This window comes from Euleptes europaea, chromosome 11, assembly GCF_029931775.1.
Source record: "Euleptes europaea isolate rEulEur1 chromosome 11, rEulEur1.hap1, whole genome shotgun sequence".
In the NCBI taxonomy this organism is placed as follows: domain Eukaryota; kingdom Metazoa; phylum Chordata; class Lepidosauria; order Squamata; family Sphaerodactylidae; genus Euleptes; species Euleptes europaea.
In genome coordinates this window covers 9,920,351-9,948,200 of record NC_079322.1, presented here as the reverse complement: position 1 = coordinate 9,948,200, position 27,850 = coordinate 9,920,351, and the positions used below count along the sequence as shown (strand labels likewise).

The following is a 27,850-nucleotide window of genomic DNA, read 5'->3' as shown; positions in this document are numbered from 1 at the left end:
ATTGGTCTCGTTGACATGCCAACATACATAAATTTACAAGGACATTATATAACATAAATAATACCACTACAATTACAATTAACGAAATCCTTGATGTAAAAGGTTCTGTCTCCATCAGAATTGTGAAAGGTGTTTCTTTTAACAGAATGGGGGCATACAGCACAGTGTCCCCATGGAAAATTACCACATGGGGGAAAAAAGGGGATTATATTTTCAGTATTTATACAGATAGATAGATAGATAGATAGATAGATAGATAGATAGATAGATAGATAGATAGATAGATATAGATATATTTTTTTGTTTGTTTGTTTCCACCCAACCTTGGGTACCCAGCGACTGTAGTGTGGCTACCTGAGCATCCATCAGGGGGAGCTGTAGCAACTCTGAGGCTTTAGTCATCATGTTAAAAATTTTAAAAACTTTTCCATTCAGCCCTAACAAGGGTCTTGAAGTAATCAGGGAAAGGCACCCCCTGAGAAGGGATGGCATGCCTATGGAAGAATTGCTTAGTCCCTTTTTTTTTTTTTTGCTTGTTACCCATTGGGATCATTTAAGTCTAGGGCTGTAATGGCTCTGGTCAGTAGACTGATAGTCTTTGCTGCTAAATAGCCTGTTGTGTTTCTCTCATGGTTCTTCCTCATCCAAGGAAAATTCTCCTTCTTCCCTATCTTCCTCAGCCGAGGAGCAAGGGGAAGGCTTGCTACTTTAGTGGGCCAACTAGAACAGGACTCAAGATGGTGGGGTGTCCCTACAATAGATAGGGCCCTTGCCTGGGGATGCAAGCATGGAGGCATTGGTACCAACCCCTGGGATCCTCCGACTGAGGGAGCGGGAGCAGGCAGCTGCTCTAGGAGCCATCTAGGAGGCTCCTCTCCTAAGTAGGCCAGTTCTGCACAGAGGACTTGGAGACCACCCACTGGCTGGCTCATGGGGGAGGGTACATTACCAGCCTCAGGCAAACAGAGGAGGATATATCCTTCCTGAAGTGCCTGGAGCAAGAGCCATTTTCCATGCCTCCTTATGCAAGGCCTTTTCCCCGTTCTTTTTTGGCTGGGGGAAGGGGAGGAAAAGGCTACATTACTAGTTGAAGGCAAGGTACACGACTCAGGCAGAGGAGGATAAATCCTTCCTGAAGTGCCTGGAGCAAGAGCCATTTTCGATGCCTCCTTCTTATGTGAGGCCTTTTTCCTGCCTTTTTGCCACAGCAATATGCTGGCACTTAGAGGCGATCGGCTGTTACCCTCTTTCAACTCCAGGAGACCACAAGAGTGGCTGCTGGAGGACTGGCCGAAGGACAGCTGATCTGAAGTACTCAGCAATGCCAAGAGCAATCCCAGGACGAGGTCTTCTGGTAAGAACAAGGTGAGGTTCCAGAAAGAAAGCGAAAGTAGCAGAGCTCTGCTGAAAAGCTGCTCTCCCCATGCAAGGCAGGAAGCACAACTGAGGAGGAGGAGGGGCTTATTCCCTCAAGAGGAGACAGGAAGTTGAAGGTTTTTATTCCTGCCTCCCCGAGCAACCAATGGGAATAACATCTTGAAACCAATGTTTCAACATGCCCTCCTTGCTCAGAGAATTTGTTCATTCTACAGACAACAGCTAGTGTAGAGGACATCTGGTCTTTCACACAGCTAGTGTAGAGGACATCTGGTCTTTCAAAAAAACCCAAAAAGGGATCACAGACCCAGCAATAACACCCTGTTCAGGAACAGATAATATCTAAGAATAGCTAATATCTAAGAATGGTATACAAAGGCAACACTTTTCATTTGGGAGGGGTTTAAACCCCCCAAGTTTGCAGAACTATCTATTTTCTGTCAGTGTGGGCCCAATCCACAGATTTATGTATCCACAGATGGGCCCACACTTTTATTAGTTATATGAAAACTTTGCTTTACTGTAAGTTATTTTGCAATGCATTCCTAGTACAGAGTTACTATTGATTTCAATGGGCTTAGACTGGAATAACTCTACATAGGCCTGCTAGTATCAGAATGTGCTTGTTTTTCTTTTCCCTCTTCCTTTTGTGTTGCCTGTATTAGATTTCAGTTATTTTGTGTTTTAAACCATTTTGAATGCAGTGGCAGGAAGGTGGTATATAATCTGTATCAAATAAACAGTCATAGTTGGCAGGAGAAGATGAGGTTGAGCAAAGACATGATTGCTCTCTTTAACTATTTGAGGGGCTTTCACTTAGAGGAGGGCAGGGAGCTGTTCCTGTTGGCAGCAGAGGATAGGACTCACAATAATGGGTTTAAATTGCGGGCGGAAAGGTATCGGCTGGATATTAGGAAAAAACCTTTTACAGTAACAGTTATTCGACAGCAGAATCAGCTACCTAGGGTGGCAGTGAGCTCCCCCTCACTGGCAGTCTTTAAGAAGAGGCTAGACAAACACTTGTCAGGGATGCTCTACGCTGATCCTGCATTAAGCTGGTTTGATTCTTCCTTAAGTGGCAGAGACAGCATATAAAAACCAACTCTTCTTCTTCTTAAGCAGGGGGTTGGACTAGATGACCTGCATGGACCCTTCCAACTCTATGATTCTATGATTCTAGGTACCTGTGGCACTGACTTTCTGAAGGGTCTATTAAGTACTTTCAACTTCCTATAGTAAATCACTTCCATCATAGGCAAAGGGGAGGGGGATGGCTTCCTCAATAAAGGTTAATTTTATATTCAAGTTCATTTTGTCAATATAAATATCAGTAGTCACTGCAAACGATTGAACTACGAAGTATTATTATTTACTTGATTTTTATACCTCACCTTTCTTTCCAATGGGTACCTAAAAGCAGTACATTCATACCCCTTTCTTCCATATTATTCTCGCAATAACCCTGTGAGGTAGGTTAGGACGAGAGTATGTGATTGGCCCAAGGTCACCCAGCAAGCTTTCATGGCAGAGCATGAATTTGAACCTGTGTTTCCCAGATCCTAGCCCAACACTCTAACCACTACACAACAGTAGCACATAGAGATAGCTTAATCTTTACATACAAAATCCGCTTTCTTGAAACCTCGGAATTCACTCACGTAGTTATAGATCTAGTCTACCTCATACATGACATCATTCATTCAACGTGTTTACAGACTCACACAGAGACAAGTGACAAATTAGCACCTCCAGAGTTTGTGGCAGCACCATAAAAACAGAATTTATTTTCAAATACCTTTTATAGTCATAGCACTGCAGGCTGAAGACATCCTATTTGGCTTAGTATTGATTCAAATGACCAGCTTGAGTATCAGATTAAGGAAGTGTCAGGCACATGATAGAAAACTCCTCAACAATCCAGCAGGCCGGTTTTCTCTTTCAGAATGATCATTGGATGCACGAGCATTTACTGAAGACTTTGTGGAACACTATATAACTAATGTATTTCAAATGAGGTAACCACAAAAGGACTCACCATTTCCCTGTCACCCACACATCAACATATATGCCACCTTACTATAAAAAGACAGAGCATTTAATTGCTTCACAAATGCAGCAGTGTTCAACTTAACCATCAGCCTGAAGAACTCTGCTGCATATAAAAGGAACAGGCTCTTGGCTCCCAACTACAATCACTGATCAATGGGATTTCAGTGCTGTGGCCTAATTACCTGGCCAATGAATGCTAGGGCAGGGCAGCATGAAGCTAAGGCAGAGCCGCTTCCCTCCATAAACTATACTGTATTCCTGCCCTGCAGGTGATTGCCTTGGTTTCTGTTAGAAGTTGGAAGACAAAACAGAACTTTAGATGGCACTTTGACTAGATAGTTATCAAGTTATCAACCGGTAAACTGGCTGGTCCTTAACTGCACCCTTGCCCGGAAAAGGGTGATCTTGTCTCAGTAATGACCAGACTGGATCACTGGATGTGAGCGACCTTTGAAAAGTCTTCAGAAGCTTCAGCTCCTCCAAAATAGAGAAGGGCAGGATACACCATTACAAAGTCATCTTGCCAATGGCCCAAAGTCTCCACTGACCTGAAGTTGGTTTCAGGGCAGAATTCAATGCTCTGGTGTTGCTCTGAATGGCAATGGGACGGATGTTATCGACAGGCAAAGGTTCAGACGAAAGGCACCACAGAGGAATCCTGAGTGTAAATTCTCTTAGTGGTGCCCTCAGAATCTACTAGAACCTTGCTCACAAAGCATCTGTAGGATCAGAGACTACACAAGAACAACCTTTGATTTTTTCTCCTGGCCACTCTTCAGTTTGCTAGCATATCATCTTCACAAGTAGACATCTTTTTCCCCCTTCTAGCGCTCAAGCTAACTTGTGCAGGCAAGCTTTTGACATCCTACAAACAGTAAAATTTACTTGATTTGAAAGAAGAAGATGTATATGCAGTAAAAAAGGGACGTTGTTTTGTCTTGTTATACTGAGAATTTGGATTGCTGTTTGTGTTTTTAAGTTGGTGAGCCACTTGGAAGGCTGCTTTGCAGAAGAAAAGAAGGATAAAAATATTTTGAATAAATACACAAAAATAAAAAGGTCACTCTGGTAGGGAAGGTAGCTCACCAGTTTTGAACGAACTACTGGGGCTGCCAATTTGTTTTTGGACTCAGCCGAATATTCCGGTCACTACTTTTAAATGGCCCTAAAACTACTATATATATTCTATAGTCTAATGATTTTAAAGCAGTTTGAGCTTTGTTGACACTGACATCATTTTTTATTGGCATAATTTGAGCTTTGTTGCTGGCTATCAATTACTGAACCATTGGGTATCAGGACTACAACTATAATATCTTCTGAAAGGGCTTTCTCTAAAGGTAGAACTACTGCCTCATAACATTGGGGGGGGACTTAAAGGGAAGAATTATAGGGCTGTACAATACTCAATCCTTCACTTTCCCAATGTTTCTCCCATGCAAATTCCCCCTCCCTTAGCTGGGCTCTGGGCACAGCATTTACAGTGGTAAATCAGTGTACCCAGGAAGGGTTCCGAACACCTCTTTTCTGCTGTTTCTCCTCTACCAATGCCTCCTCCACTCCTGCATTTGAGAACACATTTCTCAAAGTAATGTGCACCTGTACTTAAAATTTCATCCACTGTGGATGGATAAGCCCAAATTGGTTAGCATGTTCAGAGCTGACCTGTTAAAACAGCAGTCGACTAGTTGGATGGCTCTGTTCAAGAAGTGCTGCCATCAAGAAAGGGCTAGAGCACACATGACCAAGAAGGAAGACCCTTCTTCATGCATTCTGGACCTTCTTTGGTGCAAAACTTTTATCTGCCTATATATCAAAGGACACTTGAGTCCTTCTGAATAAATTGCACTGACCTACAGGTAAGTAATTCAATACATGCCTTTTCTTGGAAATACTATTAAATTCTCAGACTAATTGCATGGATTTTCTCACATGAAAAATATTTAAATTCCAAAATGCTAATAAATGGCAGAGTCCAGGAAAATTTCTACATGACCATGAAGCCTTAATGCAGTGGAAGACTTAAATGCTCCACTCTTAGACTGCAACATACACAAGTCATGAAGAAGCATTCAGACGATGTGGTACTTGCATTTAGATGTGGTATAGTCCTGTACCAGTGGAAAGATTGTACCACAAGCTGCTAATAAGAAAAAAATTAGGCTGCTATAAGAAAAAAAAAGAGCTGAGAAGAATATCACAGAAGTTGCCACTTCCCTGCTGGCCAATAATTTAGAGCTGAAATGGGTATGGCAGATGCAGACTAAATAAAAGACGGATATTGAGAAAAAACACCTTAATACCTTTTAAATTGAACAAGTTAGAGCTCATTAAAAAAACTAATCCTGTGAGCTATTAAGTTAAACATTCTAATCATGAATCTATTAAGCCCTTTTTTCCAGCAGATTATTTCTTTATTAACTTTGCACAGATTGGACTCCATGAGAACCAAAATAAATCTTTCTTCAAACAATATTAAACGAACAGGAACACACTTTCACACGCCCACTAAAACAATGCAATAGTGAATTCAGTGTGAGCCTCATATTAACACCTCCCAGTTAATTCCAGTTAAGGGTCTGAGCAGTCACTGCTAGCTGTCGGCAGCAACCATCGTTTTAAAGATATCTTTCCGTTATGGTTTTTCCTAAGACATTTGTCTCCTTTATGGCTGTTTACTATCTTCCAGGTTGAAATCTTTCACATTTATAAGCCCCATCTGAGTAGTTAAATTGCTTTAACTCAAGACATAAATAACCAGCCTGAACGGGTATTATGTTGTCAGCAGACTTCCCCACACACAAAAAAGAAAGAAAAAGAAGGTATCATTTAAAGTTACGCAGGTTCATTAACTACGTGGGGGTATAATTAAACAACACAAAAAAAGAGAGGTCAGAGCATACATTAGCCTATTTTATTTTTCTCGTCTATTACATTTTTAAAAGCTGAAGCTTGACTTCGCCCCCAAGCTGTGAAAGCCAGCCGTCCACCTCCTTTTCGGTATGAATAAGGCTGACATTTGACAGCTTCACAGAGCTGACAGGCTTGTACAACAGCCCTCCCTCCCTATTCTCAATCCAATTAGACCTCTAATCCTCCAGATGAAAGGCCCGACTACTCACGTTCCTCATGACAACGACAGCTATTGATTATTTGTCACTGCAGCTAACACCTTCTCTGCGGAGGCCACTCTGACAGCAGCCAAACCTCCCAAATTAGACAGAACTTTATCTGCCCTGGAGGCCAAATGGCACAACAAGGAAAGGCTAATAAATGGTATAAAAATGAACAAATCATAACATTATGACAGGTTGATCGTTGCCAGCAGTTTCGCAGCTCCGGATTGATGCTCAGCTAGACCCCGCACCTTCTCTTCTCCCTTCCAATCGTGCTCCAACTTTGACTGAATTAAAGGCCAGAACAATTAAGGCATTTGACCAGCAAGGGTAAGCTGGGATAGAAGTATCGCCAAGGGACACGCATGTCAATAGCAGACTACCCATTTGTCGATACAAACATTCGAGACATGCAAATGCTGATGTCTCGGCTCTCCACTAGGTTGCACTGATGGTCTTCATAAACAGCTCAAATAGGAACGAAGGAAATTAACTTCCTAGATGAGGAATTGGGGGGGGGGGAAGCAAAGACAGAATTTATTTTATATAGTAAAATAAGATTTTGGTTAAGAACAGCATAAATTTTTTTTTTGACGGAAGTATTTATGGTGTACTGTAACTGCGCAATAAAACTTGTGTCCAAAAAGCAGGGAAGAAAAGGATTTACGCATTTATAGCAACATTGCAAACGAAATCTGCCACAATAACTGCCAAAGAAAGTGTGGCTGTTCCAAGCTACTACAAGGGTGCTTCTTTTTTTTAATTGCTTCAAAAATTAGCCTTTTAAAATGCTTTGAATGAGACTGTTCCTTCCCCATAGATGTCCATATTTCTAATGGCAGGGATCCAGAGAGCTACTTCAGGTATACCCAAAGGCTGGGAATGGTGACCAGGATTCTGACCACAACAAAAATATGTGTCAGCACTGTACTGGGTGATCTGCATGTCTTCATTTTGGTATGGAAACCAAGTTTGTCCCATGATTTTGGGATCAACAAACGGTTAAGGAAGGGTAAGAGTTACAGCCCTCCTCACAGGGTTTCTTTCCAGTCACACAGTTTGAAAAAGACCCATAGTGCTAAATGTATGCCCCACTTGCCACATTAATCTTAAAGAAAGTAAGCAGACGTCTTTGAAAACCAGAAAACACAAAAACCAGTTTTGTTCACAGCAAAGGACAGAAGAGAAATATGTCAGCCTGAAAGGGCCTTATTTAGTGTGATGGTGACTGCGTTTTAACACAAATCATCATCATTAACCTATAAGAGCTGAAGTGCAAACAGAAACTTAAAATGACCCAGTGTATAGCCCTACACATGGAGCGTCAATTATTTTCTGGACTACTGTATTCACTCAAATGCAAAACTACGTTTTTTTTCCAGGTATACCATCCAAAAGAAGAAGGGGTGTAGTGGTTAAGAGCAGTGGTTTGGACTCTGATCTGGAGAACCGGGTTTAATTCCCCACTCCTCCATATGAGCAGTGGAAGCTAATCTGGTGAACAGGGTTGGTTCCCCCACATCCTACACATGAAAGCCAGCTGGGTGACCTTGGGCTAGTCACAGCTCTCTTAGAGCTCTCTCAGCCCCACCCACCTCACAGGGTGTCTGTTGTGGGGCGGGGAAGGGAAGGTGATTGTAAGCTGGTTTGATTCTTCCTTAAGTGGTAGAGAAAGTCAGCATATAAAAACCAACTCTTCTTCTTACATATGCGTTTAAGTTACAGTTATGTCCAGTAATAAATGTTTTGTGTATATAACCTTTTTGGGTGGGAAGGGCTCATCTTTCATTCAGGGCCATCTTCCTTTTGAGTAAATATGACTAATAAATATTCTTCAGAAACATATGGTTCTTGAGATTGAAAAAAAATCCTTTGTGGGAAAAAGTTAATATATCATGTTCTTGCTACTTTTAAACAGTTTCACAAATTGTTGTTAAATAAGAACATAAGAAAAGCCATGCTGGATCAGACCAAGGCCCATTAAGTCCAGCAGACTGTTCCCACAGTGGCCAACCAGGTGCCTCTAGGAAGCCCACAAACAAGACAACTGCAGCAGCATTATCCTAGCTGTGTTCCAAAGCACTTAATATAATAGGCATGCTCCTCTGATCCTGGAGAGAACAGGCGTGCATCATGACTAGCATTCATTTTGCCTAGAAGCCATGAATAGCCCTCCATGAACATGTCCACTCCACTCTTAAAGCCTTCCAATTTGGCAGCCATCACCACATCCTGGGGCAGGGTGTTCCACAATTTAACTATGTGTTGTGTGAAGAAATACTTCCTTTTATCTGTTTTGAATCTCTCACCCTCCAGCTTCAGCAGATGACTCTGCGTTTTGGTATTATGAGACAAGAAGAAAAAATTCTCCCTGTCCACTCTCTCCCTACCATGCATAATTTTATAGACCTCTAGCATATCTCCCCTTAACTGCCTTCTTTCTAAGCGAAACAGCCCTAAGCATTTTAACTGCTCTTCATAGGGCAGTTGCTCTTGCCCCCTGATCATTTTGGTTGCTCTTTTCTGCACCTATTTTAAACTGTATTATGGCAATTTGCATTATTCCCCAGGATAAATTAGTTTTTCACCAAATATACCAGATATCAGTGTCTGGTAGAGATTGATCACTTGCTTGGATTAAAACAGAATTTCATTAAAAGCAAAAGACAGATAATGACAGCCTTTAATCAGGATACAGAGATACCTTATTTCGGAAAAGTCCTCACCAGCTACCGAAATCATACTTGTGATCACAGCCTTAAAAACCCATTCTAACACATGCAGCTTCAGCTACATCTGAGCTTATCATACTTGAACAGTGATTGCTTTCACATGAGATGTTTATAGTCCACAACTGCCACCATGCATTCATTCAGTTTAAATGGAGAATTCAGACCACAAGGTTCCATTGTGTTCCCCATGCCTTTTAAACATAAATATGAAGCTGCTGGGAGAGGTCATCTAGAGATCTGGGCTGAGTTGACACCAATATGCAGATGACATTCAGCTCTATCTTGCACTTCCAACAGATCCCAATAGGGAGGCTGCGCAAGCCATGAGCTGGTACCTGGAGGCCATTTCGGAAGGATGTGGACTAATAATCTGAAACTTAATCTTGACAAAATGGAGATGGAAGGCCCAACCCAGGAACTGAAGTATCTTCTGCTGCACTCCTCCTAACCATGCAGGTTCATAGCTCAGGGTGCTGCTAGACCCAGGCCTTCTGTAAGACAAACAAATGGCAGCAGTGGCCAGAGATGCCTTTCCCTAGCTTCGGTTAGTGAGACAGCTGCAATCCTTCCTGGGCATAAAAGTTCGCTGCTGTGGTGCATGCTTGGTAGCATCTAGATCAGACTGCAGCAATGCCCTCTGTGCGCATCTGCCCTTGAAGAATGTCCAGAAGCTATAGTTGGTACAGAATGTTATGGCCAGAACATTGACTGGAGTCAGTTGTATGGACCATATAACTCCAGCCTTTTACCACCCACCCTGGCTTGCAATATGCTTCCAAGATCAATTCAAGGTGATGGTACTGCCCTTTAAAGCCCTCTATAGCTTGGGCCAGCATACCTTAAAGGACAACATGAGAATCCAGGTGCCTCCAGTGGACCTGCTTCCAGTATCCACACAATCTGAGGCGAGATGGGTGGCAACTTGAGAAAGGGGCCAACTCCTCCTCTCCGAGGAGATTCATCTGTCTTCCTCTACTGTTGTCTTCTGCCAGATGGTGAAGACTTGTTTTGTTTGGCATTCCCTCACTAACTCTCATTGGCCGTCCTCCCTGTTTGTGTGTCCAGGCTTTTATATGTTTTATTTAAGTGTTTAAAATCTGTTACATATTTTTCTGGCCCCACCAGGGGGCAGTGGGATATCATATGTGTTTTTCATGAGCAGCAGAGCCTCACTTAGACTCAATGGAGCTCCTTACGGTTCCAACGAGCAAAGTCCACACAGATATACACACAAGTGCAATTCCCTTCACCCATCTGCTTTGCCCCTTTAAAACTTCAGGGGGCCGAGCTGCACTGTGGGGCAGACCTACCAGGCCTGCCCAGGACGGGTTGCCTTCCCTTGCCCAAGGCCCCAGCTTCTTCTTTAGGTTCCTCTTCCTCCATTCTCTGTGCCTTCTTATCCAGCTCACCTTTCTCTTTCTCCTGACATCTCCCGTTTTATCCCATTTTAGGGCTGTAGCTCAGTGGTAGAGCATCTGCTTCGCATGCAGGTTCAATCCCTGGCATCTCTAGTTAGAGGGACTAGGCAGGTAGGTGATGTGAAAGTCCTCAACCTGAGATCCTGGAAAGCTACTGCCAGTCTGAGTAGACAATACTGACTTCGATGGACCAGGGGTCTGATTCAGTATAAGGCATTTTCGTGTGTTCATCCCTGGGGGTCCACTCTTCTCTGAGCCTTCTCCTTCTCTTAAGCCCTTCGTTGCTTTGCCCCACCCCAGCTGGGTTTGCGTATGGCTAGCCAGATCCCCTTGCTGACCCCTCGTGCCCCCAGCTGTTGCCCTGGTCTGTCAACCCCCCTTCCCCTTGCTGCTATGCTCAGCCACTGCCTTGTGGGGGGGGGCAGACTCTCTTGAGGTGGGGCACATCCATCAGGCTGCTACTGCCTTCCCATGTAGTGCCCCACCCTGTCCTAGAGCAGCTGTTGCCTTTCGCCCAGTAGGTGGGGCCTCCTCTGGCCTCTGCTGACCCCTCTGTGCCACAATATTTATTTGTATTTTAACATTATTTTTATTGTTCCCTGCCTTGGGGACCCCACGTTGGGTGGAAAGATGGCATAGGAATATTTTAAATAAATCTTTTCTTCTACCTTAACTAATTAACACCTGATCTCTCAGGTCCTGCCACAGCACTCACAGTGTAAATTATAAGTTCCTGTTTGTGTGTGTGGGCAGGAGCGTAGGAATTGTGTTGCTGTTCACATTGTGCCCAAAAGCCGCTGCTCGTGATTTGTTTATAATTGTTTAAGATTGTAATAGAGCAGTTATGAAATCACCATCACAAAAATTAAAATTAAAAATTATAATGGTTTTGCTGCTGCGTAAAAAGCATTACATAATTGCTACCCTGTTCCTATAAGAACTGGTAGTTAATGACTCACTCAGGAATGCCATGAACAAGATATAACAAAAACTGATTCATTACGCTATAAAACAAAAAGGAGGAAAAGGAAAAATAACGGAGAAATAATGCTTTTGCCGAATGGGGCTTCTTTCCAAGCAAACACATAACTGGATCCAGTCCACAGCGACAAGCATTATCAGATTTTGATGGGAATGTAGAATGTGTGAAATATTATTAGAACAGCAGTTCTAAAGGGCCCTAGTGTGGATTTGAGTTAACCATTCCTAGCAAAACTATCACTGTTAATTGGTCCATTTTCTCGAATGCCTAATATTTTATGATGGCTCTTTTTGATTAAAAAAAAAATGCCCGCTAATTTTTAGACTCCCCTTTTTTGTCTTCCAAAAACAAACAAAAATTAGGATTTTATATTTAAACCATAATTTGCATGCATGCACACACAAAAGTTGTGTTCAGGTTTTCATCTAGAATACTAGATTTCAGCTCACGATATTTAAAATTATTAAACCTCCAAATAGGATTATAGGGAGAAATAATGAGCTCTTCAAAGATTACGAGAGATGTTCCAGCAACAACAAAAAACTCATCGGTATTGAATGTTCACTGTACGAAACTCTTATTTCCTCAAGTTTACTGTAGCAATACAGAATGCACAAATGTATGTATGTATGCACACAAGTTTCACAGTGGTTTAATCCCCATAGAATGCAGTTGTATGAGCATAAAATATTATTAAAATCAGTGGCTGTGTGTATAATTAACTATTTTATTAAAGCCCCTAAGAAAGGGTGTACTCACCATTTATACACTTGCGAGATGGCAAAAGGGGCCAGAATCGCTGCTCATGAGGTTTCCCCTGATGACTATACAGAAACATGAGCTGGAGCAACCTGTCTTCTAACAGCAGTGCATTGCAGAGCACATCAAAACAGGCTGCACTTACTTGCAACTGTTGTTCATCTAGTGGTCTTCTGTGCAGGCACACATGGGACTGCACAGGCCAGCCACGGAGATTGCTTTATAAGTTTCTAGAATTGTCGGCTCTGTCGAGAGTGCTCCCCCACCCCTCGGATAGCAACAGCCTTCCTGCCTAAACCATCACATGGCCGAGGGGGGCGCTCTTTCCCTCGGTTCTCCTCCCTGCCACCACAAACCACCTCTGCAGGTTAAAAAAGCAATCCACTGCGGGGAAGGAGGAAGGGATGTGTGCCTGCCCAGAAAACCACTAGATGAACAACAGTTACAGGAACTGCAACTCTGTTTTTCATCCGCGTGGCTTCTGTGCAGTCCCACAAGGGAGAAGAGCAAGCTATTTTACCGAGGAGGTAGGTGTGTGACTGCTACTTGAACAGTGGTTGTAGAACGGTTCTCCCCACAGCTGCTTCTCGTGCTGAATCGACATCCACCAAGTAATGCTTAATAAATGTGGAGGGCGTCGACCAAGTAGCCACCCTACAAATGTCTTGGATGTCAACTCTGGAAGAAAAAGCTGCCAATGTGGCTTGTGCCCTCGTTGAATGGGCCTTCACCTGCAATGGGCAGTCTATCTTAGCTTTGTCATGTGCTAGAGTATCGCTGAGGTTATCCATCAAGACAAAAGTCTGTGAAGAGACACCATTGCCCTTGTTGTGACCTCTGAAACAAATAAAGAGATTGTCTTGCTTCCGGAACTCTGCAGTCCTGAGTAAATAAAAGCCCTCCTCACATCCAAGGAGTGTAGGCAGTGTTCCGCCTGAGACTGGGGATTAGAGGGGGGAAAACAGGTAGAATGATGTCCTGAGACATTTGAAACTTTGTGACCACCTTAGGAAAGTGGGTTAAACTGGGCCTCAGGACCACCTTGTCTCAGTAAAAGTTTGTGAACGGGGTATCATGATGTAGGGCAGTGAGGTCACTCACTTGTCTAGCTGATGTAATGGCCACTAAAAATGCAGTTTTATATGATAGTACTGACAAGTCACAGGTGGCCATAGGTTCCAATGGTGACCCCATCAGAAAAGATAAAACCAGAGAAAGACTTCATTGTAGAGTGGAAGGGGAAAGTGGAGGAAACAGGTTGTCCAATCCCTTAAAAAAATTCTTAGAGTGAGGATTAGCAAGTACAGAGTCAAAGTTAATGCCAGCACGGAATGTGGAAATTACTGCCCAATGAACTTTATTTGATGTGTTGGCCAGGCCAGCATCCTTTAACTCCAACAGGTAGCCAAACAGTATAGATAGGGAACAATGTTCAGGTATAACACCTCGGTGATGGGCCCAAATGCAAAATCACCGCCACTTAGACGCAAACGATTGTCTCGTAGATGGCTTGTGTGAAGCTATTAAAACGTCTTCTACTCTGGAAGACCATTGTGTTGTGGTGCGATTCTCCATGTTGCCAAATGTAGGGATTGCAAGTCCTGGTGATACAGAGAACCTTGCAGGAAAAAATCCTTGTGTGGAGTAAACAACATATAATTCCCCTTGGCCAGGCTCACAAGCGTGGCGAACCAGACCCTCCGGGCCCAATAAGGGGCTATGAGGATGCAGTGTGGACTGTCTGCCTTTATTTTCGCTAGAACCCTGCTCAACAGGGGGAATGGGGGAAACATGTACAGAAACATCCCTGTCCAACTGATCTGGAATGCGTTGCCCAGGGAGTGCCTTCCAATGGCTGCCCTGTGTCAGAATCATAAGCCCCTCTCTGGTTCTTTCCCAAGGATTCACTCAGACAGCTCGAAGTCTGAAGTAAAACTCTTTATTAGAAAGGCTAGCAGATACAGACTAAAAGCATGACAGCTCAAAGGCTTGGAAAGTTGGCAATGTCTCTCAAGGGGAGCTGTAGGGTTTAAAAGCATAAGTCCAAGATACTTGCCTGAAGTTGCCAGGCAACTCTGATAAGGTTATCATGGGCAAAGACATGGGCAAAGACACAACGAACACCAGGTGCTGAACGAGCATAACACTCTGGGAAACAGGATCAGGCCAAGACCTGACATTCTGCTCCCCTTAAGGCCCCCTCCCCTTGACGAAGGTCAAGGTTTGTCGGGATAGGTCTCGTGGAATAACTGCACCAGGCGAGGGGCGGCAACATGACGATCAGTGACCCATTTGTCCTGCCCAGGGACCAAATGTTTCCATTGGACAAGGTAGTACAACACCCCCTTGCGAACACGAGAGTCCAGGATCTTAGAAACTTCAAAGTGTTCGTCCCCCTGGACCAGGACAGGAGACACTGGAGTGGATTCCAGGTGCCAATCAGGAGCCGACACGTACTTTTTTAGCAGACTGATATGAAACAGCGGGTGGATCCCTTTCAAAGACTTTGGGAGAGCCAATTCCACTGTGACATCATTGATTAGATGTGAAATAGCAAATGGCCCTACATATTTGTCAGTGAGTTTTTTACAAGGGAGAGGCGAAAGAAGATTTTTAGTGGGCAGATAGACCTTGTCCCCCACCTTTAAATCCCATCCCGGGGAACGATGCTTGTCCGCCTGTTTCTTGTAGTTCTGTTTAGCTCACTCCAAGTTCTTAGGCCAAGTGCTTTGAACAAATTCCACCCAGTCTGCAACCTCCGCACTGGCCAATTTTAAGAAAGCCTTCCAAAACTTGGCAATAAATTGGCTCCCCCTGTCAGATATTATCTTGCGAGGGAAGGAATGTAGTCGAAATATATGCAGAAGAAATAAGTGAGCCAGTTTTTGTGCCGTGGGAAGTCCTGCGCAGGGGACTAAATGGACCTGTTTAGAAAATAAGTCAGTGACGACCCAAGAACAGTTTTGCCATGGCACAGTGGGAGGTCCGTGATGAAGTCCATGGCAATAACCTCCCATGGTGCTGAAGGGGTATCCAGAGGCTTTAACAGTCCAGGTGGTTTCCCCCCCACTCGCTTGGTCATGGCACACATGGGACAGCTCTTAATGTATAGGTCCAAATCCTGCCTCATTCCAGGCCACCAAAACTGTCTGCGCAATAGGTGCAAAATATTGTCGAAGGCTTTCACGGTCAGAGTTCATTGGTTCTTGTAGGTTATCCGGGCTGTGTAACTGTGGTCTTGGTATTTTCTTTTTACAAAGCCAAAATGCCTGGCTACTTTGGCTCCATGGCAACGTTCTAGGGCCTCCCTCCGTAGACGCTCAGGGATGTACAGTTTGGTACCATTGAAACAGTATCCGTTTCGGGAGTTCAAAGTGTCAGGCAAGGTGCCTGCCAGCTCCTCCTCCCGGGTCGCCTTACATAAAGAGTCTTTAAAAGATTCCGGGAGTCCCTCCACCAGATCGGGTCCCACCCTCTGTGACCGAGTGAGCACAGTCAGCCCCATCGAAACCCTCCTTTGCTCCGGGGTAAATAACGAGTTGATTGGACGATCAATCTTACTCTGGTACTGAGGAAGTCTGGAGAGGGCATCTGCTAGCGAATTCTGGTTGCCCAGGACATGCTTCAATACGAAACGGAATTTGGAAAAGAACTCAGCCCAGCGCATCTGCTTGGCGCTAAGTTTGCGATTTCCCTGTAGAGCTTCAAGGTTTTTATGGTCTGTCCACACTTCAAAAGGGGCGTCAGCTCCCTCCAAAAAATGTCTCCATACAGTTATGGTGTACTTAATGGCAGCCGCCTCTTTCTCCCATATGGGCCAATTGAGTTCCAATTGAGAAAACTTTTTGGAAAAATAAGAGCAGGGTTGAAGCTGTCCCTTCGCTCCCCTTTGAAGCACAGCCCCGCCCATTGCCACATCAGAAGCATCTACTTGAACTACAACAGGCTTTTCACAGTCAGGGTGTTTGAGAATTGGTTCTGAAGTAAAAAGAACCTTTAATGTCTGAAAAGCCTTTTCACAATCGGGAGACCAGTCCAACCGTGCTGAGGGTTGGGTTGCTGTGGTGCCCTTCCCCTTAGTTTTCAACAGGTCTGTGACAGGCAGAACCACTTGGGCAAAGTCCTTGATGAACCCTCTATAAAAATTCGCGAACCCCAGGAACTGCTGTAACTGTTTACGGGTGGTGGGTGCTTCCCATTCTAGAACTGCTTGCACCTTGGCGGGGTCCATAGCCAGACCGTCATGTGAGATGATATATCCCAAAAAACTCAACTTATCCTGGTGAAATTAACATTTAGCCAGTTTGGCAAACAAATTATTGTCCCACAGCTGTTTCAACACCTCCTTCACCAGTTTAATATGTTCATCATAGGTTTTGGTATAGATGAAAATGTCATCTAAATAAACGACTACCCCTTTGAACAGCATGTCACGTAACACTTCATTTATCATTTGCATAAAGACACTAGGGCCCTCCGAAAGACCGAACAGCATGACTAGAATATTCAAACATTCCAAAACAGCTGGAAAAGGCCGTCCTCCATTCGTCACCATCCCAAATTCGTATTCGATAATAAGCCTCGACCAGATCCAGTTTAGTGAAGACCCATCCCTCCTTCAGTTGGCTTAAGAGGTCTGGAATCAATGGAAGGGGGTAGGCATTTTCTGAGTCACTGCATTGAGTCTGCGAAAGTCAATACAAAGTCGGAGGTCACCCGTCTTTTTCCATACAAAGAAGGAGGGGGCTGAACAAGGCACCGTGGAGGGTCGGATGAAACCCAGCGCTAAGTTCTTATCCAAAAACCCCTCTTAGCATGGACTTCTCCTTGGGGCTCATGGGATACACCTTTCCTTTAGGTAACTGAATGTCCCTCACCAGCTCAATGGCACAGTCTGTTTTCCAGTGTGTGTGGGGGTAGAATATCACAATCCGCTCCATCAAACACGTCGACAAAGTCATGATATTCTTGGGGTAACCCTGGAGGATGCAGCCCCTGGTCTAGGGAAACCATTGCCTCACACAGCCACTTCCTTACGGTGGCGGCCACACTACGGCTGTGCAAACACCACCCTTCTTATAGTCCAGTTGTCTCAGGCTTTGACATATCAGCACATGAAATATAGGATTGTGTTGTACATATGCAGCAATTATTCATTGTAAAACCTAAAACTACACATACAAACTACACAAACTGAACTGCAAACAGAATACAGCAGAGGTTTCTAAGACAGAAAAGCCTGCTTATGTATTGATATGGATTTGTATTCTTACAATTGCAAAGTCAGCACAGATGTTACTTTTTTCCTTCTCTATGACTCATTGCCAGCTGGAGAAAGGAAAACAGTTTTCAAGATAACTTTAATTCTCATGAAGGAGTAATTTTTACCAAGCAGCTATCCAGATGGTATAATATGCTGATTGAGATATACAGACCAAGACATGAAAATGCAATGTAAGCAATAATTGTGTTTTATGATTTAGATATGTTAACTTGATGCTATTGATTCATAAATAAGTTTAATCAAAGCGTATTTTACTACAGATGAGAATGGTGTTAAAATTGAATATGTAGAATGATTATAAAGCTCAGAATTGATTGTTTATAATTATTTTCCTTTCAAGGATCAGTACTTTTTCATGTGCTTGAAACAGTATAAATACAGGCACAGAAAGGCTAGTTCTTCAGACCTCTCTCAGAGGGTCTCAAGAAGAAGGCTATTGGTATGTATGGCTTTATAAATATATTATTCTAGATATTGTGAATTAGATACTTTGAACTAAATCAGACTTATTTGACTGTTATAATTTGAAGTTGGATTTTAAAACTAAATAGTATGTACAACTTGCTTGCTTTACTGCATACATTGTAAAATACATTGTCACTGCATACATTGTCTATGAATGTTAAGACTTTGTAACTTGCATATACACACATATATACATTTTTACTGTAAGTACATCAATAAAAAGACTTGCTTTTTAAAAGTAGGTAAAGTCATTGAGTCCTGCTTAGTGGGTGACTGGCTGAATAAGATAACATATCACTTCTCAGGAAGGGGTCCTTTCTAAGAGCCTGTCACTTCAACAGCACGACCCGCTTCAGTTGGCGAGCCAGGCAGAAGCCCAGACATGGGTACGAATCCTGGTTTCACTTTCACTTTCACACACATTTTAACTCATGGTCGTATAAATCCTATAGGTTCCTAAAGCACTGCTTAGGAGATGGCTCAACAAATACAATTAGCTCTGCTAAATGATTTAGCTAATCAAGCACGGGTTCAGCTTGTGCATGGTCAACAATTGGTCTTTAGAATGACAAGTGGTGCACAGGGACTTGGTGATCGGTATATGCGTGGAGTTTTGGCATTACGGGACAATGCAAATCATCCAGTTGGCTTGGCAAATCCCACTTTGACTTTGAATTAGGGTCCAATTGATCCTCAAGATATAGTTCTAAGTCTTAGTCACTTCCAAGCTGAAGGAATAGTGGGTCAAGGTAATGCAACTGCTATGGAAGGCACCGCCAGACATGGGCCTTTTCACATAGACTGGCAACCTGAACATCCATTTGCAGCAGGATTTTTACCTATTACTGCAGAGGAAAATGCTGTCTTACCAGCAACACAAAGGGAAGCTGAGTTGACATTTCTGAGTAGAGTGACTAACAGAAAGATTCAACACAGAGCATTAGGATTGGGAGCACAAGCACCAATGGCACCTCATGGTATAGCAACCATACCAGTGAGTCAGCTTTGTGGAGTAGTTGGAGACACTCCCGCTGACATAAAGAAAGTAGCAGTCTGGCTTTCAAAGAAGACAAGAGCCCTAGATGGGACAATGCCTATAAATACTCCTGAATTAAGGGCAAGGGTTGTGAATGCTTTACTTGCTAATCGTCCTTCATTGTCTTTGAGAGCAGAGGAGGCTGGAACCTGGCCTCAGGTCATCGGACATCTCTACAAAAAAAGCACATGGAGTAGTTCCAGCGGTAGAACTTTCCAGAACCTTAACAGAGTTGGGGAGAACTGAAGGTTTGATAACTGCTTTTGATGTAGGGATGATGTTAAAAGAAGACTTTACCTTAGAGTGGGGTATTCTGAAACCAAGCTGTACAGGTCTTGCCATACTTGCTTCAATACAAACTGCTTTGTCTATTCTTCCAAATGAAGATTACAGTTTGCACAAATAGTAACTACTGTCTATAGAGTCTGGGATTAGATTCTACAGGTCGTCCAGCGCATCGAGAAGCAGCTCAACATCCAGAGACTCCTACCAAAGGAGGAGCTAAGAGGAATGGAAGTAATTTGAAACAACAGTTCCGGAATTTCCAACAAAGGACACCTCCCATAGATGAAATAGGTCCACAACAACAAGGTCAGAAATTTGTTAAACAAACTCAACCTTCCTTTTCCAGACCCCAGACCAATAAAAACTGGAAAGCTGATGAGAGAAGTGTACCAGAGAGTCAAGAGGAACAAAGAGGATATGGTCTGAGACAAAACGTTAAGCGACCTGATTGGTATGGAAATCCAGAGAGAGGAACTTCAAATCCATATAGACGAAGGGAACTGTCTCTTCAATCTGCTGAAGAGAGACAGACTCCTGTGAGGCAACCACAGCCACAACAAGAGTGCAGAGTTCAACAAGTACAACATGGAAATACTCGTCCAGTACAACAATCATCAAATGATAGTGGTCCCAGTCACGCAGGCAACGATAACATGCCGGCCCACCAGCTGGAAGACACAAGAAGAGATTCCAGTGGCAGTGACCATGATAACCACCATTAATGGCGGTAAGGAATATGATTTGTATTTTCTGACTTTAATTTTAGATGGAAGAAATATACAAGTTGAAGTGATTTTTTATGATGGAACACAAGCTATAGTTTCCAGTAAAGATGTTCCTTGGAGAATGGATTCAAGTGTAATATTGACTATTAAGTTACCAATTGAAGAATATCAAGAAAGATTGATTCAGGAATCTCAATTGTCTGAAACAGGATGCTTACAATTGAAACGTCTTTTTCATCAATATGATAAAGTTTTTCAAACATGGGAAAATCAAACAGGTCATGTGAAAGATGTACAATTTCATATTGCTACAGATACAGCTATACCTAAAGCTCAAAAACAATATCATGTTAATCACAATGCTAGACCTGATATTCAAATTGTTATTAATGATTTATTAACTCAAGGAGTTTTAATCCCAAGAAACAGTCCAATTAATTCACCAGCATATCCAGTACCCAAACCTGATGGAAGATGGCGAATGGTTGTTGAATACAGAGAAGTGAAACACCTGTAGTTGCAGCACAGAATTGTCATTCAACTGGAATACTACACAACCTAATTCGAAAGAAGTTTAAGACTACTTTGGACTTGAGTAATGGATTCTGGGCGTGTCCAATTTCTCCAGAAAGTTATTGGATCACAGCTTTTACTTGGGAAGGTAAACAATATACATTTACACGCCTTCCTCAAGGTTTTTTGAATTCTCCGGCATTGTTTACAGGGGATGTTATTGAAACTTTACGTAGAGTGCCTAACATTTTTGTATATGTAGATGACATTTATTTTTCTCATTCCACTGAAGTGGAACACCTACAAGCCTTAGAGGAAATCATACAAAAACTACTCACTAGAGGGTATGTAATTTCTCTTAAGAAGTCTGAAATTGCCAAATCTGATGTTACTTTTTTAGGATTCAAAGAGACTGACACTGGCAGAGGACTGACTCAAAGGTTTAAGAATAAAATAGTATCTCTTCAACCACCAAAGACTTTGAAACAACTGCAAAGCATTTTAGGCTTGTTAAATTTTGCAAGAAATTTTGTTCCAGATTTTGCTGAAAGCATTAAACCTCTCTATGGATTGATTTCAAAATCAGAAAAGTATTTTGTTCCATGGACACAAGAAGATCTAGCTATGCTCAATGATTTAATTATGAAAATAAATGACTCTAAATATTTAGAAGCAAGAGATTCAAATAAAGCTTTAGATGTGAAATTTTTTATCTCTCCTACTGCAGGATATCTAAAATATCACAATGCTTTATCTCCTACACCTATTATGTATGGAAATTTGATTTTTTCGCCTATAGAGAAAATGTTTACTCCAATTGAGAAACTTCTCACTACAATGCATAAAACTTTGTTACAGGCGCTTGACTTATCACAAGGTCAACAGATACGTGTGTATTCACCGCTACGTTCACCACAGCGTCTACAAAAGATGCCGCAGACAGAAAGGAAAGCACTTTCTGGAAGATGGTTGACTTGGCTGTCATACTTTGAAGATACAAGGTTTGAGTTTCATTATGATGATACCTTACCACAACTTGATGACTTACCAGAAGTAGAAAAAGAAGATTCTACTACATTTTTCTTCCAACAGCTTCATTTAAATGAATATACAGCTGTTTTTTATACAGATGGATCCGCCATTAGCAGTCCTATCCAGAAGGAACGGCATGCAGCCGGCATTGGAATTGTCCAAGGACATTTCAACAAGGACACACAGTTTGTCATAGACCACCAATGGAAATACCCACTTGGAGCTCATTCTGCACAGTATGCTGAAATTTCCGCTATGGAATATGCCTTCAAGGAGGCTACACTGATGAAAGGTCCAATTCTCATTGTTACTGATAGTAATTACCTAGCCAGATGTTCCAATGAGGACCTAGACACATGGATCTCAAATGGATTCATGAACACTAAGAAACAACCACTACTACATGGTAGTAAGTGGAAAACAATTGCACACGTTGCAAAAAACCGCCCTGATATCCAAGTGATACACGAGCCGGGGCACAGACCATTGGGATCTTCCCTACATACACAGGGAAACATGATAGCTAACACGTTAGCTCAACAAACAAGCCATTCAATACATACTACTATACATACCAAGCCAATAACTGATTTAGATCTAATCACTGTCTAGATGCATCCAGACCTAATTCACCTGGATACCCAAAAACATACTTACATCAGGAACGAACAAGGTGATGTAATTGTATGTAAATCTGGTGGTAAATATATTTTACCTCCACTTGCTAAACGTCCGAAACTTGTTCAAACAGCACATGCTGGAATGGGGGGAAAAATATTGGTGGCCAAATATGAAAAAAGATGTAACTGTTTTAAGTCAATGCATAGCATGTCAAGTTATAAAAAGTACTAACACTGTTCAAGTTCCTTTTATTGAGCAGCAGCGTCCGAGTGCACCATTTGAGAAGGTGTTTATGGATTATATTGGACCATTATCTCCTTCAGACGGTATGATAAATATTTTGGTATTAGTTGATGGTTGCACAGGGTTCACTTGGTTATATCCCACCAGTACAAAACGGTTGAAGCAACAATCAAGGCACTCACTGCTTTCGTTCTACATAGGTTCCAAAGATTCTGCACTCTGATCAGGGTCCTGCTTTTATTTCTGGCCAGTTTAAGAGCTGGGCCACAGCTTTGGGCATTACTTTGGAATACAGTAGCATTTATCACTCCCAAAGTAGTGGGAAAGTGGAGCGGAAAAATGCGGAGGTGAAACGTGGTTTGACAAAGCTCCTGCTTGGTAGACCGAAGCGATGGGCTAAGTTAATTCCTGTTGTTGTCAGGAGCTGTGCTGTTCAGGCAGGCTGTTGACATGAGTTAGGCCCAGGTCTGTTTCAGCGGATGTTCCTTGGACTCGCATAGACACCACCGAGGATGATCTTTCTGCCCTGGGGGTCACCTCAGGGGTAGTAGGAACGCCCAGTGAGCTTTCCCATAGAGAGGTTTTAAGGCAGGCCGCATGTTCTAGTCACGCCTTTGGTGTGAGCAGGGCATACACCTTACATTTTGCAGGGACATGGCTTTCTCTCAAACAATGGAGACACTCTGCATGAGAGTCATTCTTGGCCACTTTGACATCACATTTCTCACATTCTTTAAAAAGTTTCCCTCCTTTCACTGAAGCTTCCATCACCTCAGAAATTGTAGAATGAACCGACAACACTTCATCTCTCCGCAGTGGCAAGAGAACAACCATCAGTCAAGTGATGGTTTCAGCGGGATGGCTGTGGCTACCCAAGGGAAGGGGGAACGCTCTTGGCAGAGCCGACAATTCTAGAAACGTATAAAGAAATCTCCCTGGATGGCTGCGCATGCGTAGTCCCATGTGGAACTGCACAGAAGCCATGCAGATTCAATGTTCTTCCAGAATTTCAATGTTCTTCCATATATAGCTCAAGAGGATGATCATAAATGGACTGTGCTCAGTGCACTGAAGGCACTGCATCCTCCCCAGTGTTTTATCAAGAGCTCTAGGATGACAAAGGATACTTTGCTTACAATATGTGTGCCAAATTAGGACAGCCAGGGCACAAACAAAGACATTCAAGGTGGCCGTCACTCACCTATAGAACTCTGTGCCCTTCGACACTCGCCGCCATCAAAGAGAGTGAGAGAGGACGAAGGAAGGCAGCTTCCTTACAGTCAGGCTGTTGCAGAATGGACTCAAACTGGAAAATAGGCTATATTCAGACTGATACTTGCCTAGGACATCTGTGTCTTCTGAACATGGAAGGACTTCTGAACTTTGTCGACAGCATTTCATGACATAGGTCAAGCTGGTGGGTTCTTTTTTAAAGTCTGTTCAGTTTTATATAAGTTTTGGTATGCCCTGCTGCATGATGAGGGGGAAATGGTATGTTTAAGGAATACGTCCACCTGAAGACCCCTTGGATACAGAGAAGCAGATGAAGGTTCTATGGAGTGTGGCCTAGGTGTCCAGCCTTTGATCAACTCTTACTTACCTTTTGGGCAGCAAGGTGGAGAGCTGTCCTCTGGCTATGATCAGCTTTATTGACATCTATTCCCGCCTTCAGCAAAGCCTCGGCACAGTCCAGTCTGTCGGCTAACACACAGTACATGAGTGGCGTTCTCCCAAATTGGTCCTCTTTGTCTTTCAGATCTGGGTTTCCTATGATAATGGGAAAGTCAATGGTAATGTGGGGCTTGTGTTAGATTAACTGCATGTGTACATTTCCTGTACAAGTAAGGAAGCAGCACACAAACTGTGTACAAGAAAAATAAATTTCTACAACTTGGATTCCTAAGTCTTGCTTCTGTCTGCATCCTTTTCCACAGGGAGGGGGCTGGACCTCCATTATGAAGCCTGTTCCTCCAGTGCTAGGAGCTTCCCCACTCAGTACCAGGCCTGTTAAATAAGCTGGAAAGCACCTAGCTCCAGACAGAAGCACTCTGAAGAAGTGCACCATCTATGCAATGGACAAAGAGGGGCACAACGTGAATAAAACAATATTCAGCAGCCTGAAATGGCATTCATAAAACAGCTAGGTAAGAAGCAGACCACAAAACAAGTAAAACAGATTAAACTCCTCAGTTAAAAGCTTGTGTTAAAAGAAATGTTTTGTCCTGGTGCCTAAAGGTCAGTAAGGTAGAGCCAGCGTGGTGTAATGGTTAAGAGCGACGAACTCTAACGTGGTGAACTGGGTTCGATTCTCCACTCCTACACATGAGCGACGGACTCTAATTTAGTGAACCAGGTTGGTTTCCTCACACCTCCACATGAAGCCTGCTGGGTGACCTTGGGCTAGTCACAGTTCTCTCTGAACTCTCTCAGCCACACCTACCTCACAAGGTGTCTGTTGTTGGGAGGGGAAGGGAAGGTGATTGTAAGCTGCTTTGAGACTCCTAAAAGTAGTGAAAAGCGGGGTATAAAAACCAATTCTTCTTCTGCTTCTTCTTAACTAAACATGGCTTGGGTACAGGATCTTAAACTGGCAGGCTAAACTGTATTTGGAGGATCCTTCAGGTAGTAAGTAGCCTTGAAGTAGCTACCTTGAACCAGGAGGAAAGGTGGGATATAAATGTCTTAATAAACAAATCAATAAATAAACCCCAGGCCCAAGCCATTTCAGGCCTTAAAGATAAAACCTTATAATTATGAAATAGTAGTAACCAATGTCTGTGCCTAAATTATTACACAGTTCACCAAAACAATATTTCAGGACCCTTCTTTAGTTTTATTTTTTCCTGAATGTTTCAAAGTGTGTGGTTCTCAGGATGTAAATTGTGCATTATATCAATTCTTCCTGTTGTAGAGGTTTTGCAGAATACAGAAGCCACTGGCATGAACTGCAGAGAATTTTTTTAAAGCAATGCTCACCTGCATTTAAATAGATACTATTCTAAAAAGCAAATAAGAGGCACATCACTGAAAGCCAGGCAAGTAGCCAGCCATTAAAGATTGCCATGTGATGCATCATAGTGTAAGGAACTCATTTACACTTTCTGTCATAGGATATATGGAGAAGAAAAGCAAGTGACAATAGCAAGCTATATCACAGCTAATGAACTAGATTGAGAAATGAAAAAGGGTTGAAGACCCTTTGAATGAACACGCAGGCAGACTTAGAGGGACCCATAAGCACAATTTGGATAGATTGAACAGAACGGGAAAATAAAGAGCCCATGGCATCCGTCCCTCAATGCATCCCTGTACTCACATCCAGGACCAAACAGAAAGACCATACACCTCTCTACCCCCATGTCTAATGTTCAGACACTTTCCTTATCTTGTACTGACCATCCCATGACCAAAAGATAATTTTTAAAAAATGGGCTCACGGGTGGCAAAACCAAGACCTGGCTAATTTCAGCTCAACGGGTAGGCGACTTTGTTAGATTCTTTGTCACACCCATGAGCTAATTCAACACTCTTAACAGTAAGTAAAGAAAAGCAAAGGTTCACACAACTTCCTATATCTAAATGTATAAATATTATATATTTACTGAACTGTACAGTTGGACTTCCTCACTAGAAATAGAGAAAAATCAGAAAACCATCTGTAATTTTATTAAGCTAGCTGTTCAGCAAAACTGTTTGTTAATAATGGGGTAAGGAACCTTGCTCTCTCACTCAACGGGATATCTGGAGAACTTGTTTAGCATTATTAACCTAATTAGAGAATAGCAGACTCCTTCAATTCCTGACAGAATGTGCTAAATATTTAAACATCAGAGCCAATTTTACTGCTAGATGCATTGTTAGCAGAGCATAACAGCAGGCCTGGATCCAACACCATTAATAAGAAAAGCAAAGATTTGTGCAAATTCGCACAACTTCCCATACTGTTCCCCCTAACTAAATTATTTTGCAAATATTACCTGCCAACATATCTGTCCAGATGGACATCGTTACCAGAAATAAAGGACAAGTCAAAAGGCCATATGTAACTTAACTTTATCGAGCTCGCTGTCTAGCAAAAGCGTTCACTGATGACAGGTACAGAACCTCTTTCTGTCCACTCAAAGAAAGAGAGAAACACTTTCAATGAGCTTGACAGAAAAGGCACACAAAGTCTTTCCTTCTCATTGGAGGAGGTAACAATGCTTCTACAGTAAGTGAAGAAACAACCTTCCTAATAGGGTTGCCAACCTCCAGGAGGTGGCTGAAGATCTCCCGCTATTACAATTGATCTCCAGGCAACAGAGATCAGTTCCCCTGGAGAAAATGGCCACTTTGGAGGGTGGACTCTATGGCATTGTACCCCGCAGAAGTCCCTCCCTTCACCAAACCCTCCCCTTCTCAGGCTCCACCCCTAAAATCTCCAGGTATTTCCCACCTCAGAACTATCAACTCTTCCTCCTAATCTTTACAATCAAATAATCAAAGCAGAGTTCTAAAATGGCCTTGGGAGAGATTACCAGTCTGCCTGCTCCTCTGGCCACTATTTCCTTCATCAGGCATGTACTGTATGTTGGGCTCAGATCTAAACAGCCCTGTAATTAGCATAGCATGTCTCTTCAGGTCACCTAAACTGCTTGGATGTTGTCGTTCCATAAGAGAAAAAGCTCCCACCAAGATTTATCCCAAAAGGAAAACACTCTAGGAAGCTTCTGTCTGCTGGTGTCATATCAGACCCAGGTTGGAGAAGGATGACGATCAGTGGACTACATTCTAGCTCCCCAGTTCTCTGACTCTCGCACTAGCAGTACCACCTCAAGGTGCTCAATGTCTTCCCCCTTTTCCATATAATTCTACACTACCTCAGAAATGTTATTTGAATAATTCTGAGTCCTGAACAAGTAGCCAGTGTTTTCTTTTCCTGTTGTAAAGTTTTTGTCAAATACAATCTCCACCCTGCACAGTCTAGGGCCGTGTTGGCGAACCTATGGCACGCGTGCCGACTCTGGCACGCGTCGCCCTCTCTGCTGGCACGCGCCCGGCCGCCTCCACTCAGCCCCCGGGGAAGCAGCCTTCCTTCCCCTTCCCTTCCCGGGCTGGAGGCGAGGGGCCGAGGAGCGGCTTTGCCTGGCCCCGCGCCACGGGCGGTCCGCAGCGACTACGGATTGGGGGCGGGGACAGCGGGCGAGCCGGCAGCAGTCGCCCTCAGGGCCCGC

General features: G+C 43.0%; 1 protein-coding gene across 1 annotated transcript in view; it reads right to left on the bottom strand.

The window, feature by feature from the left end:
* INVS (inversin) overlaps positions 1–27,850 on the bottom strand; it is a 156,825-nt gene that overhangs the window by 108,700 nt on the left and 20,275 nt on the right. Inside the window, 1 exon segment of the mRNA XM_056857869.1 lies at positions 24,238–24,404. Within this exon segment, the coding sequence (XP_056713847.1) occupies positions 24,238–24,404 (167 nt within the window).